General features: G+C 40.5%; 1 protein-coding gene across 14 annotated transcripts in view; it reads left to right on the top strand.

Annotated features, from left to right (window-relative positions):
- nav3 (neuron navigator 3) overlaps window positions 1-14,612 on the top strand; it is a 223,688-nt gene that overhangs the window by 143,653 nt on the left and 65,423 nt on the right. For 13 of the 14 annotated variants that reach the window (XM_032505782.1, XM_032505795.1, XM_032505796.1 and 10 more), the window contains 2 exons: window positions 7,613-8,017; window positions 10,175-10,294. In XM_032505782.1, coding sequence (XP_032361673.1) covers window positions 7,613-8,017; window positions 10,175-10,294 — 525 coding nt within the window. The remainder of the gene's footprint in view (window positions 1-7,612; window positions 8,018-10,174; window positions 10,295-14,612) is intronic. The other variant, XM_032505791.1, reaches the window with a different exon arrangement.

Raw genomic sequence — 14,612 nt, forward strand, 5'->3', positions numbered from 1 at the left:
GTGTGTGTGTGTGTGTGTGTGTGTGTGTGTGTGTGTGTATTTTGTACTTTTTTTATTTCGAGGAGTCTCAGCCAGGCACAATCAATACAGCACCATTGTCTTACCAACACGTTTAATCCAATGGGGCACACAGGGTAGGGGTGTGAGGTGATTGGTCTGAGTCTACAAGTCTCATTCTCATGCATTAGGCGCATAAGGACAGTTAGCGTGAATTATGTACAAAATGCATCATCATACCTCCAAATTAGCATCATATGGGGTGTCTGCATGTGTGTAGGTGTGTGTGATTTGGAGCAACATAACAACAAAGCAGCAAGCAACCATCACATTTAATGGAAAAAAGGGTAGTGGGCTCCTGACTGTGTGCCACTGCGGACATGTTCATATTTTAAATGGAAGGATAGCCTCTGAGTATGCATGCCAATTCTGTCCATGACAAAAGGCTGGCCAGACCATCCTAATCTGTCCCCTGGATAAGAAACGGCTGTAATCACCATGACGCTTTGAAGCACCTTTAGTAATTAATCGCTGTTATGCTCGAGCAGACATCACTGTCATATTCATCACTCTTTCTCCATGGTCTGTCTTTGGGATACTCCCTCAATACCTGTCTACATCCCATTCTTCCATGCTGAATGATTCCATGCTGAACACCCAGACTGGGTGTTCAGCAGGAATCATCAAAACATGGAAATGTAGTTCACAAGCACAACAACAGCCACCATAGTTTCTTTTTTTAACTGGTATCTGCACTATAAAACATTAAATATGAACAAGTTTTTCCCCTTGTCATGGATATAGTCAATTGTTATGTCAACAGTTAAGCCCTTATACGGGATGTGCTGGTGGAAGCATTGACCTTTACAAATCAACACTGAAAAGAGCATAAGTTGAATGCTTTGTATAGAAGCAGATTTGTGAAGGCGTAATCATTATCCTTATCTTATTTACACTTTTCACCTTTCATATTTTCAGCAGTTTTGATCATTTAGTTTCGGCTTAAAGTTTTACTCATTGGTCTCAGTGTATCGTTTATAATTGTTTGAATATATATACAAAAAAATGTACTCATTCAAAATTATTTTCTGTTATTATCATTATTTATTTAATTTAAAGGGTAATTTAATGGCTTGGCTTATGACAGGAAATGAGAGAGAGAGATGAGGAACAACATCCTCGGCCAGACACAAACAAGGGACCCTTAGGTCACCTTTTTTAAGAGTTTTATTTTTTTTATTTTTTGTAATCTTTGTCACCTTGGTTGTCTTTTGACACCTCCCAGGCCTGTCCCCAGTGTGCCCCCTCACATGTCACAGCCATGGCCACAGCTCACACAGACGCTTGCTCCCCTCCTCCTCTACTGCATCTTTTACATATTCAGGTAGGACAGGCTATAAACAAAGGGTGTGCTTGTCTATTTAATTCTAATGGAGCAGAATACAGGAACAGTGACTAAACTAGGCAACTCTTCAGTGCCAGTACAAAATTAGAATTTATTGAAATGATGATCGGTAACATTTTGCCACATTCCCAATCTGAAAAATGTGTGTATGGCATTGCTATTGTATGCGACTTGACAAGGAATATATTCAAAACAGATGTTTCACCTATCTGTCTTATGATTGCACTAAAGAACAGAAAGCCATCTGAATGCAAAGACAACCCCAAATACCAGTTCTTAATATTGCAATCTACATTCTAAAGTTCACTGCCATGTTAGATAAAATATACTACTGTGGTGATTATGGAGCTCATTAATATCTGCTCTTTTTTTTTCATTCATTCATTCATATATTTATTATACAGGAAAGTTAGAACAAGTAACATTACATTACAATATAAAAACGGGCCTGACTCAATTTAAAAACTGGTTTTCAGCAGGTTCCTGTTCTGCAGAAACATAAAACATGGTTGCAGCACGTCATGGCAGACATTAATACAAGACATCGATATGGCAAAATACATTTTGACAACTAAAAACAACAATACAGTTACATAAGGACAAAGACATTTATACAAGACATCAGCTGGGCTAGACAAATACAGACAAAGCAAACAAGGCTTGGACAGTACATGAGCAAATTAATTAATGCGTGCAAGTGTAACTGTTAAGAAGGAGCTGTCACCATTATTTTTGCAGCATTATAGGTTTGGGCCTCTGCTCCATAAGGACTTTGCTTTCAGAAGTTTCACGTTCAGTATGAAAGTTAAACTGGCTAGATATTGCGTGCTTGCCTGGGAACTTGTGGCAGCTAATGTTACCTAAAATTACTAACCCAGTTGAAAAAGCTCTATGTGGTAGCACTACAGTTTCCGAGGCCATGAAACCGTGTCCCTTTCTTTTTGAACTGATCTTACTACTTTGATACTGCAGCCGTCATGGCAGCTCAGTTCACATCCGCAACATTCTTCAGAGATCCGTATGTGTTGGGGCCTCCACAAACAAACAGTATTGATTAAAAAACACATTAAGTCTCCCTCCTCTGAGGGTTTTTTATTTATATCCGGACAATGGAAAATGGTATTGATTGTCAGTTGAAGGGAAAAGAAACTGCTCTGTGTAAAGGTGTAAAGGCATGCCGTCATCTTCAAAGACAAACCTGGCACAGCAAGCAGAAAAGGGAAATCTTCCTTGCTCTTGTGTCCCTGTCTGCTGGAGCCTGAGGGATCCCTGTTTAGTCCCATGAGGATTCAGCACCCGCCAGAAAACATTCTGAACATAATAGCTTCACTCCGTCCGGGTGTGTTTATTTTGTGTTTACATTTGGAGTGAGTAGACGAGGTATGCAACAGTAAAGCTAGCTACCAAAATCACAAGTTCTTAACAGTAATGATGGGTCAAATCCAGAGGCACTTTTCCATCCAAGACATTGTTTTTGTGAGAGACTGAGTGGTGTCATGATTGAGCTGGAGGAAGGCACTTCTTGACAAGATGAGTTTTCAGTCTATGATGGAAGATGGGAAGTGACTTGGCTGTTCTGACTGAAATGCGTGTGTGCATTTGTGTGTCTGAATGATGGTTGTGTTGGCGGGGAACCTTTCTCAGAATCCAGATTGAAGATGTGCGCTGTGATGGCAATGAGCAATTTCTCTGAAATTGCTCTCAATCTAGTACGGTTTAACATCTGCCAGCACCAATGCCAGCCTCACTGCTACATACGTTACACACGCAAACACACAAAACAAGGTAGTGACACATGCCAGTGTTTTTAGTTTAATTTAATGTTATTGGTTTTTTTGCACAATCGAATCTTAATAATGTAACTTCATTAAATTTTTTTACATAAATCCAGTTCATGAAACCAGACCACTAACGGCAACTGTGAACTCATAGCTGGTTAAATAGGTACAATTTAACAATAATAAAATGATGAACGATAGATAAATTGACGCCAACTATGGCTAACTAAGTCTGTCCACTACGCCAGTTAAAATAAGCACACTTATTAATTTCAAATCTGCTGCTGGGAGTACAAGATTTATGTTTATGTTGAGCCCACTTACAATGGAACAGTTTTCACCTTTTATATAAACTAATACAACTCAATGGAATACAATCCTAATGGTGGATAGTTAATGTAGTGTACTTCATGTTATATCAATTCCAGAATGTGTGAATATTGCAAGTTTTGTGCAATACTACACCTGTCACTCATGACGTAAAATGGAATTACTCTGAAATTTCAAATAATGGCTCACTTTAAACTAGCAAGCTTATTTCATAAAGTGAGTTGTAAATGAGTGAACAAGGAATTGATTTTGGAGACTTTGTTGAGATTTAACTTTCAATTTATAGGTTGATACCAAAAAGTATACTCTGGGCCTGAAAGGGGAAGCCAATGCTGAAGTTCCGTATACCTGCATTCCATCTAATTTCCTGCAGGGGGTGACTCCAAGAAGTCTGTTTCAATAGAATGAGAAAATGAGCCTACTTATCAAGTGATTTATTACATCACTAAAAATGTTCATAACAAGTTCATGGTCTCAATAGCAAGTCTTCTTCAATAGAGCATGTTCATTTTGTAAATTGTGGTCCAATTTAGAGTTGAGTGCACAATAAAGCAGGGGATGCTTTAGGGCGTGGCTAGCTTGTGATTGCCAAGTTGCTACTAGGTGGTGTCCTTGGCTTCTCAGTCTGATCCACCCCTCGTTCATTCCCAGCTCCACCTTTTTTTCCAAATATTGTCACTTCTGGCTACAAAAAAATAAGATGGACAGCCAAAATGCCAGAATCAAGGCATCAAAACGGTAGTACACAAACCAATGGGTGAGTCCACGGTGGCTCTCTTCTACAGTCTGTGGGTTATACCAACCCCAATAGAGGCATGATGTTCAGCAGCAATAGTTATCCAACAAGCTATCCAAAAAAAGAGCATGCACAAGATTCAAGATTTCTTTATTGTCGTACCACAGTACACTGTAGTACAAAATTACATGCAAAGTTGACTGCTTAAAAGAATACAGCACAAAAACAATTAAAAACACAGTGGAAAAATCAAGTTATTAGTTATATGAATTTAAAAAAAAAAGAATAAATGCTGATATGGGTGTGCAGAGCATGTAGAGGGATAAATATAAATAAAAAAACTGTAAAAAATATAAATATCTAGATACTAGATACATACAGTTGAGAAGAGTATAAAGATGCTGGCTTTCACTGGAAACCCCAAACTTAAAGTCTTCTAAAATAAATTCATTTAAAAAACTCTGGAGTGTAAGACTGTGTAGCTGATCTTGTTTGGATCGTTATTTCTAAAAGAGCAAATAACTGCCTGAGAAGTAAAGAGTCCTGTCATCACAAAATGATTATCGGTCCAGAGATAGACTGGCGCTTTACAATCTGTTCATAATTTTTCAAAGGTTGCTTCTCTGAGTTGCTGCTACTGTATATTGTATACTGTATGTGTGTATGAGAAACCTTGATCTCTGTTCAGAGGGACAAAGCTATAGGGTGCAAAGCATGAAAGAACTGCTATTATGCAAAAAATACTGTGGCCAATATTGAACATGACATTTGAGAGCCTTTGAAGTGGTGCTGCAGAATTACATTTTTACACAAATCAGTGAATGAACCTCCATGAGAAATACATGTTTAACTGTTCAACTCTCAGACCTCATTAGCAGCAGCAAGGGAAAGTTCCAGTGTATTTATATTTAGCATTGCTCAGCAATAACCAATCCCCTCCTGTCAACATGGATTCTTGTCCCGCTGAGCTCTTGGCCAAAGAAAAAAAGCCTCCCTCTCTTTGGATTTATTTTGGTTTGGGTTCTGCTTTATACCACATAGTGTAATGAAGCAAAGATCCTGAAAAAGCAGCAGTTTAACAAACAATAACAACATGTTGTTATATGTAGTCTCTAATCATACATTTTGTATTACATTTTTTTTAATTGAACATGTGTGTTCATATGTGGTACATGCTCATTTATCTCAACACACACGCACGCAAAGATACAGTCTTAATCTGTTTGTCTGTCTCTCTTCTTTTTTTCTCTCTACTGCCAAGAGATAAAGATAAGCTGATTTAGCACACCACATTGTGTAAGAATAGTTTAATGATTTTGATTTATATACCTTGGCAAATTGATTCTTGTATTTCCATATTCGGGCGGGATCACTTGTCAGATAAGCAATTATTTTATTTTATTTTTTATTTATTTGGCGTCTTGGTAATCTGATATGGCACTGCGTGTGTGTGTGTGTAAGTGTGTGTGTGTTGATCCCAGGAGGTGTTGATAGAGATGAGTTGTGAATATGGCTGGCATCGCTGCCCCTCTCATGTTGGCACTTGGCATCACAGGGGTGCAGTGTACCGCCCTTTCTCACTGATCACACACACACACACACACACACAAACACACACATACACACAATGCTGTTCTCACACCTCTCTCACTGCTGATGTGTGAGACACTGCTTGAAGATGTTATTGATTTTGTCCCTTAATAAAGGCTGGCATCCACATAGGAGTATCTCTCATCCCCCCACATACCCAGCCATTGTCCTCTACTTCAACTGCATCGAGCTACATTTCTACCTTAAAGTTATTGTTTCCAAAGGCTATATTTTAGCATGTGTACAGCAACCATGCAGTACATGTTTGTATTGGCTGCATCTGTACAGCATTTATACATACTGGGAGACAACGCATAATTACATTAGAATGAATATGCTGATAATGCTACAATTGAACGTATTAACATACAAACATCATAACCGTATATTGTGTAAATTGTATATGATGTTTTATCGTAGTGTTAACATCCATGCTAGAAAAGCCTTAATCCTGTTGCTATATGTGTTAGTCATGTTTCCATGGCAACACGTATCATATATAATGCAGCACACATTCCATCTTGTTTACACAGGTATGTTTGTGCCTAGAGTGCACATAGCAAATTATCCTCAAAGCTTCGTGGTTGATTGGGTGGTGTGTTCAGTCTGTCATCATGTGAATGTAGTGCACTCTTTTTCCCAGCAGAGAGAGCTCAAGTAAGGTACCACTGCCATGCTTTGCTCTCTGTGTCCACATACATCAAGCTGCAGGGCTTGGTGTGTGAGTATATTATTTTTGCATTCATGCTGGCTCACTTGCAGCACTTCTTTCATGCCGTGTGCCAATATGAAAAAATCTAGCAGGATTTTGCTCTCCTTTGTTGCAAAAAGTTATCTGGCAAGGAATCCTCTGAAGGATGGAAGTCATGTATTGCACAGAAGTTGACATGTTCGGATCCTTCTACAACATTTGATCATCAGGTTTTATTTCTTTTCTTAGTTGCTTTTATTTGCTAACAGTTCATTTATTCTGACACTTCTCTTTCCTACAAAAGATCTCTCTTGCTCTAGAGGTATTTACATCCTGCCATTCATTAGTTAATGGTGATATAGAGTATCAATTTAGAAAACCATATTGGAAATGACAATGCAATACATATCTGCAAAGTTGCCTTTGACAAAGTCTATCTTTAAACAACTTTCTTTTTTGACATTTCAGAGGTATATTTACTTGCTACATCACTGCGTATGCAAATGCGACTGTTTCAGATTTAATTTTCTGTGGCATTTCAAAAGTGTTTATCAAATATACTTGATGAATAGACAGAAACATAGCACTCTCTCTCTCTCTCTCACTCTCTCTCTCTCTCTCTCTCTCTCTCTCTCTCTCTCTCTCCATCTCTATGTGATGTACGTGATGGTGTGACATATGTTCTCAAGGGAGCATTCACTTTCTGCTCTCCTCCCCCTCTGCAAGTTAACCCACTGGAAGAAACAGCACTTTAGGAAGGTCACACACACATAAAGCAATGTCAGAAGGAACAGCTTGGGATTTGAAGCGAGTGGAACTCAACTGATGTAGACAGCCCTCCACTTAAAATATGACAGATCTTTTCACCTGAATGATTTCCATTTGCATAGGAGTGCACCTGATATGATGACAAAGACTTGTTATTTAGTCAATCTGAGGCACTTTTCCCAAGACCCTCCATAGTGGAATACTTAACAACGGTCAGAAAATACCATGTTGATAACTTTAGGTTTTTTGCTGTGTCATGTCAAAAGTTTAATTTAATCAACCCTTCATTTTCTCTTTCTACACTTCCATCTCCACAGTACACTAGAGACAACCTTTGACACCACAGTAACTACTGAGGTCAATGGGCGGAGTCTACCAGCCCTCACCACACGCTCCTCCCCCATGGCCTGGCGTCTGGGCCAATCACAAACCCCGCGTCTCCAGGCAGGCGACGCCCCCTCAATGCCCAACAGCTATGCTGCGCCCAGGGCCAGCACGACGAGCGCTGGCACCACCACAGGGCGCTACAGCGGGCACTCGGACCCCTCCAGGTTTGTGTACAACGCCCCCCTGAGGCGAGCAGCAGCAGGGGCGAAGGGGGCGGAGCAGGGGGAGAAGGGAGGAGGAGGGCTGGAAGGAGGGAAGCAGATGGAGATGGCAGGGTACATGAGTGATGGGGACCTCCTAGGGAGGAACGGCCGGATGGATGAGACCACCAGCGGGTAGGATGACTAGTGCTAAGCATGTTAGCTTCCTCCAAAATTCACTAAAACACATTTTGTGTATACTTTTTGTGCATTGTTTACATGCATATTTGCTTGCAAGCAGTCTTCTTTTGGTGGCGCATTGCTATGTGTCTTGGCCCATTACTGCCACCAATTGGCAACCAGAGGAATAGCATAAAACTGACTGCAGGATGTGAATTGTTACATCTCTGTGTTCACATGCATGCCTATGTGTACATGATCCAAACAAAACAAAAGATAATTAGATTTGATGATTTTTTTAATCCTCAGTGTCCTCCTTGGTTACTAGCAACTGTGTGGAGGACTGGATGTGCCCACAGTTTTCTTTTTATTACTTAGATTTTCTTATGGGGAGACAGAAACTACGCACCATAGCTTTAACTCATGAAAACGAACCTTGAACATCATCATAGCCAGCTCTAAATCGTATTCGCTAAAATGAAAATTATTGTTAATCAATATAGACTAATAGCAGGTACCAAACTTTTGTTTTGAATTTTGGTGGTAGGGCCTTTATAGTTGAATCAGTGACTGAACATTTGTGTATTTTGACAGCTCAATGCACTGAAACGAGACACAACACAAGCAAGCATTTATAAAACATTTTTACCAACATGATGACACACGAAAAACATCAATGTGATGACACATGCACAGCGTTTAGAAAACCCGCTGCAAGAAGCTCACAAGACGGCGGAAGCTTTTTCCAGGGGACACTAAAGAGTGATTTATTATTTATTACGGGACACACAGCGCTTTTTGTTGCCGTTTGAGGATTATGAAGTTATTGAAGTTAGCTATCCGTCAGTGGTGTTGGAAACTTAGCTTAAGTGGAAATTTATTTGGCCTTTTTTAACATTGTGATGGCATGATTCAGATACTATTTCAGATATCTGCTGTAACCTAACGTTAGCCTTTCACCTTTTATTATTATGTCTGAATCATGCAATTATTACGACGGATTACACTTTATAGGGTACGAACCATATAAGTGAGTGCTGGCTGTGTGCTGTCTGCTTCTTGCAGCGCTTTTTGGATTAATTGACTATTTACTTATTTTTTGCCAAATTGGTGAAGATGACAGTAGTTACTCACAATACCCATCTACCACCTGAACTCACTCTCATTGTGCAGAGTGTAAAACCTTCAAGATACAGTTTACCTCCTACATTCAATCTTTAGTGGTTAAACATGTAGTTTGTTTTTTGCCTTTTATGCATTGAACACATTACTTAATTTTAATTTTAGAACACACTGATGTTCATGACATGTTGTGAGTAAGCTTTACTGCCTGAAGCTTTAATATAGATTTGTCCTCATCATTTATACAAATACTACTATCATGAATACAAGTTCCATACACATTTCCACTAAATGCCGCAGTGCCTGCTGGGTTCAGTTTAAAAATGCCCTGCAAGTTACGGTTAGCTGTGTATTCATACAGTCACCAAGGCCTCACTCATTTTTCGATGTACATTAAGACAAATAGCCAGCTGACATCTACCAAGGCTATCATAGGTCCGTTATGCCTTAAAAGGGTACTCTATACACTGACAGATTACCTGACTGAAAAAATAAGTCAGTGTCTTCCACAACACATCACAATGGCATGTGTGTGGATGTCTGACCTTCATTCACTCAATAGCAATAAAGGCCTGGGAGCAATTCACATTCCCCACACACACAAACACACATTCCCACTTGGCATCTGTGCACTTAAGATTTCCCGAAAAGAGTGTTGGGGGGGAGGGCAAACTGTCAGAACAGAAAATGTAGCAACACGTTGGGAGGGAAAGGTGATTAGCTGAATTATTAGCCTAATTAGCTCAACACTAATGATCCCCATGTCTTATCAGCCGTGTCTGATAGCTTTCTAGCAGTAGCCTCAAATCTTACCACTTACTAACTGGCACATGCACTTATACACATACATCTAAACATGCACATTGTTGTAATGTAACCTGGACAGTGGTTGTTTATTAGTATGTAATCCATCAAGTGTTTTCTCTACTGGTTTAGTTTAAATAGATTGAATTAATTAAATTAAATATCACAAATTCGGGCTTTAGAATCTGTCCAGCATACAACACCCTCTTCACCTTCTACTTCCTCTAATTAATTCCCCTCTCACAGATACCTAACAGACGGCGGCCTCCATCTGTATGCACGCAACGCAGGCCGAGCCTCAGACGGGGCTTCTTCTCGAGAAGCCTCCCAGCGCGGGAGCAAAGAGATGCAGGGCGACATAGACAGGTAAGGATGGAATCTGTCAGTCATATACTGCTTGCTTCGCTGATGTGTGTTTGACATCGGTGTGGACCACGCCCAGGTCTAATTGGGTAGTTTGGTCAGTTGTGAGATTGATGCACGGACACACTGAACATTGTAAAATATCCACATTTGCATACAGTTTTTACATTTCACATTCCAGTTCAGATTTCTGGCATTCGGCTGATGTTCCTCTGCAGAGCACTCTGCGATGAGTCTGTGTCAGCTTCAGTGGCTTTGCTTCTTGCCGTTCACGTTCAATCAGAAGCCAGGTGGATGTTTGCAAGGGCAGATCCACCAGACTGTGCTCTGCAGCCAGTGATGCGTGTGTGCGAGAAAAGTGGCATGCGGTGGTGAGAATGGCAGAAAGTTTGAAACCATATAAACTTTTCCAAGCAGAAACTACAGGCACATCCTCTTAGAGACAGTTAAATTGATTTGATATAACGCGTGGTAAAACATTCACCTTGTGACCGCTACCGAACATTTGCTCATCAAAAGAAAGCCTGAAGTAAAAAGTAGGAAGTAAGTTCATGTCCTTCCAAGGTGATACTAAGGTCACCACCCTAATGCAGGGACATCCTGGACTAAATGAGTTGAAAAGAAGAGACGTGCTATTGATTTAAAGCTGTCAAGCTAAGATTGTGATGACAGGCCTTCAGAGAGGCTGCTGGGAATTGACTGATGCAGTGACATGTCCCAGCCTCGCACCTCCCAACTTCTGCCAAGATTTTAATGAGTGGCAATGTTTTGAGGAGTGGAATGCTTGAAAGGCAATCAGATATGACTCCTTAAGAACTAGTGGGCTTTTGTTTTAATGCTTTACATTATTAAAGGGCTGTTAAAATACTCTACTTCAGTTTAAGTATCCTATTCAAGGTTCCTATGTGCTAATTGTGCAGGGTGAAGTACAACTTGCAGACGTTCCGGTGATGTTTTGCATCCTGCTGAATCGGTCTTTGTTTGCGTTACCATTCAATATAATCCAATTGTTTCCCTGCCCAGACCATCCTTCTGTTTGTTGTGTACGTGCTTCTTCTCACAACTACGGTTGTCACAACAGTCAATTGAGCCAGTCAGCCGGGGGCGAGTCCGATCATATCTGTATTCGGCCGAGCATCAAAACACGCTAAACCTGGCCGGAGGTTCAGAATAGGCGATTAACCTGCCCCCTGTCAGCCTCACACAGATCGGCCTGTCAGACTTTGACACTCAAAAGGATGGACAGGATAAGAATAAGTATGAACCCTGTTTCTTCCATTTGCTGTTGTATCTTCACCCCGCATGTGTTTAATCCCTGCATTTTAATATTATGCCTAAAGTGTCCCTCACCTTGCTTTCACATCAGTCCCAAAAAATTGCAGCTTTTCTCAGCTTCAGTTTGTGTTAGCACTTTGGGCCTCAGGGGCAATGAGGAAATATTGATGCCTGCTTTTCCTTAAGATGCCTGCAGGCAACAGACTCCAGATTGGATCAGAATCTGAACTCTGGAACCCTGTTTTATTTCCTTCCAGCCTCCAGTTTCCCTCGTAAAACTATATGAATGACTAAGCACACAACAGTACACATGCCTTTAATGCTTCCCGCTGCCTCCCTCTGACATGTGTGATTGTCAGAAGCTGAGCTGTCACTTCCCACTGACACACAACAAGGCTCAGGGGCGGAAATTCATTTCTGAAGCGATTGCTCCCCGGGCTTTACACCTTTAGCCCAGCTTTACCTCCTTCCATAGGGCAGGATCTGCCTCCCATGATTGGTTCCTTCTTCATTCCAAAGCATTCGTCTTCCTTTCCACATAACCCCACCGGCTTTAAGTGAAATGAGTAGCGGATAAGGCCCAAGGTCAAACAACTGCTGTTTCTTGATTTTGAACAACTTTTTGCCTCCTCAAATGCACATGATGACGTTCTAGGAATGACAAACACCAGTAAACCATTTATTCTTAGATTGTAAGTGAGTTAAATATACATTAGTTTCTCCTGCCCCCTCTACTATATAGCTAATGGTCGGTAAACCAACCGGATAAAGAGATAAAATGTTAGTGTGCAGTAAGCTGTTGACTAAAGGGGGAAAACAGTATCTTCATTGACATTCAGGAGTGATTTTCTGATAAAAAAATTGTAGTTATATATGATATTTTTCTTGTACTTCTTATCAAATTCATCATTTAAATTTGAATGTTCTTGAATATGTTTTATCAGTCTCCAGAGAATGAATATGAACTTGTTTCACTCAGTTTAACTTTGTTTTTGTTTTTTTCTTCTTCTTTTTTTTAAGGAAAAAGCTCCAAACTCAAACCTCAACCACAACCCAACTGTCTTGTGGCTATTCTGCATTCTGGGGATGGGTTCACAAAGACAGACTTTGGCCGTGTCTTAGATCTACCAACTGTAATAGACAGACTTCAGATAGATGTTGCACAAAGCTGCCTAGTTCCTGACTATCTTAAATAGGACTAATTTGCCATGAATTCTGGATGAATTAAGACTTATAAAACTGAAGCACATGTCTGAGTCAGCCACAGCGTTAAACCGCTGAACCTTGTTCACAGAAAATTATTGTCTTCTGGAAGATTCAACAGCTACACTGACATTTTACTGGGAAGATTCAGTGAACAAAGTACCATTACAGGAAACTTCCAGTAGACTAATGGCGGTTTTCCACTGCATGGTACAGTGCCTTGCGAAAGTATTCGGCCCCCTTGAACTTTTCAACCTTTTGACACATTTCAGGCTTCAAACATAAAGATATAAAATTTTTATTTTTTGTGAAAAATCACCAACAAGTGGGACACAATTGTGAAGTGGAACGAAATCTATTGGATATTTTAAACTTTTTTAGCAAATAAAAAACTGAAAAGTGGTGCGTGCAAAATTATTCGGCCCCCTTGCTTTAATACTTTTGTAGAGCCACCTTTTGCTGCGATTACAGCTGCAAGTCTCTTGGGCTATGTCTGTATCAGTTTTGCACATCGAGAGACTGAAATTCTTGCCCATTCTTCTTGCAAAACAGCTCGAGCTCAGTGAGGTTGGGGGAGAGCGTTTGTGAACAGCAGTTTTCAGTTCTTTCCACAGATTCTCGATTGGATTCAGGGCTGGACTTTGACTTGGCCATTCTAACACCTGGAGAAGTTTATTTGTGAACCATTCCTTTGATTTTGCTGTTAGTTGGGACATTGTCTTGTTGGAAGATAAATCTCCGTCCCAGTTTAGGTCTTTTGCAGACTCCAACAGGTTTTCATCCAGAATGGTCCTGTATTTGGCTGCATCCATCTTCCCCTAATTGAACCATCTTCCCGTCCCTGCTGAAGAAAAGCAGGCCCAAACCATGATGTGCCACCACATGTTTGACAGTGGGGTGGTGTGTTGAGGGGTGATGAGCTGTGTTGCGTTTACGCAAACATATGTTTTGCATTGTGGCCAAAAAGTTCGTTTGTGTTTCATCTGACAGAGCACCTCTTCCAATGTTGGTGTGTCTCCCAGGTGGCTTGTGGCAAACTTTAGCGAGAATTTTATGGATATCTTTGAGAAATGGCTTTCTTCTTGCCACTCTTCCATGAAGGCCAGATTTGTGCAGTGTACGACTGATTGTTGTCCTATGGACAGACTCTCCCACCTCAGTGTAGTTCTCTGCAGTTCATCCAGAGTGACATGGGCCCTTGGCTGCATCTCTGATCAGTTCTCCTTGTCTGAGCTGAAAGTTTACAGGGACGGCAGGTCTTGGTAGATTTGCAGGGTGGCGGATACTCCTTCCATTTCAAAATGATCGCTTGACAGTGTCCTTGGGATGTTAAAGCTTGGGAAATCTTTTTGTATCCAACTGGCTTTAAACTTCTCACAACAGTATTACGGACCTGCCTGGGTGTGTTCCTTGGTCTTCATGATGCTCTCTGCGCTTTCAACAGAACCCTGAGACTATCACGGAGCAGGTGCATTTATACAGAGACTTGATCACACACAGGGGATTCTATTTATCACATCAGTCATTTAGGACAACATTGGATCATCAGAGATCCTCGCTGAACTTTGGAGTGAGTTTGCTGTACTGAAAGTAAAGGGGCCGAAAATTTTGCACGCACCACTTTTCAGTTTTTTATTTGCTAAAAAAGTTTAAAATATCCAATAGATTTCGTTCCACTTCACAATTGTGTCCCACTTGTGAGATTCTCACAAAATAAAATTTTTATATCTTTATGTTTGAAGCCTGAAATGTGTCAAAAGGTTGAAAAGTTCAAGGGGGCCAAATACTTTCGCAAGGCATTGTATCTACTCGACTCGCCTCGACTCTACTCGCCTTTTTTGGT

Source organism: Etheostoma spectabile, chromosome 23 (assembly GCF_008692095.1).
Source record: "Etheostoma spectabile isolate EspeVRDwgs_2016 chromosome 23, UIUC_Espe_1.0, whole genome shotgun sequence".
Taxonomy (NCBI): domain Eukaryota; kingdom Metazoa; phylum Chordata; class Actinopteri; order Perciformes; family Percidae; genus Etheostoma; species Etheostoma spectabile.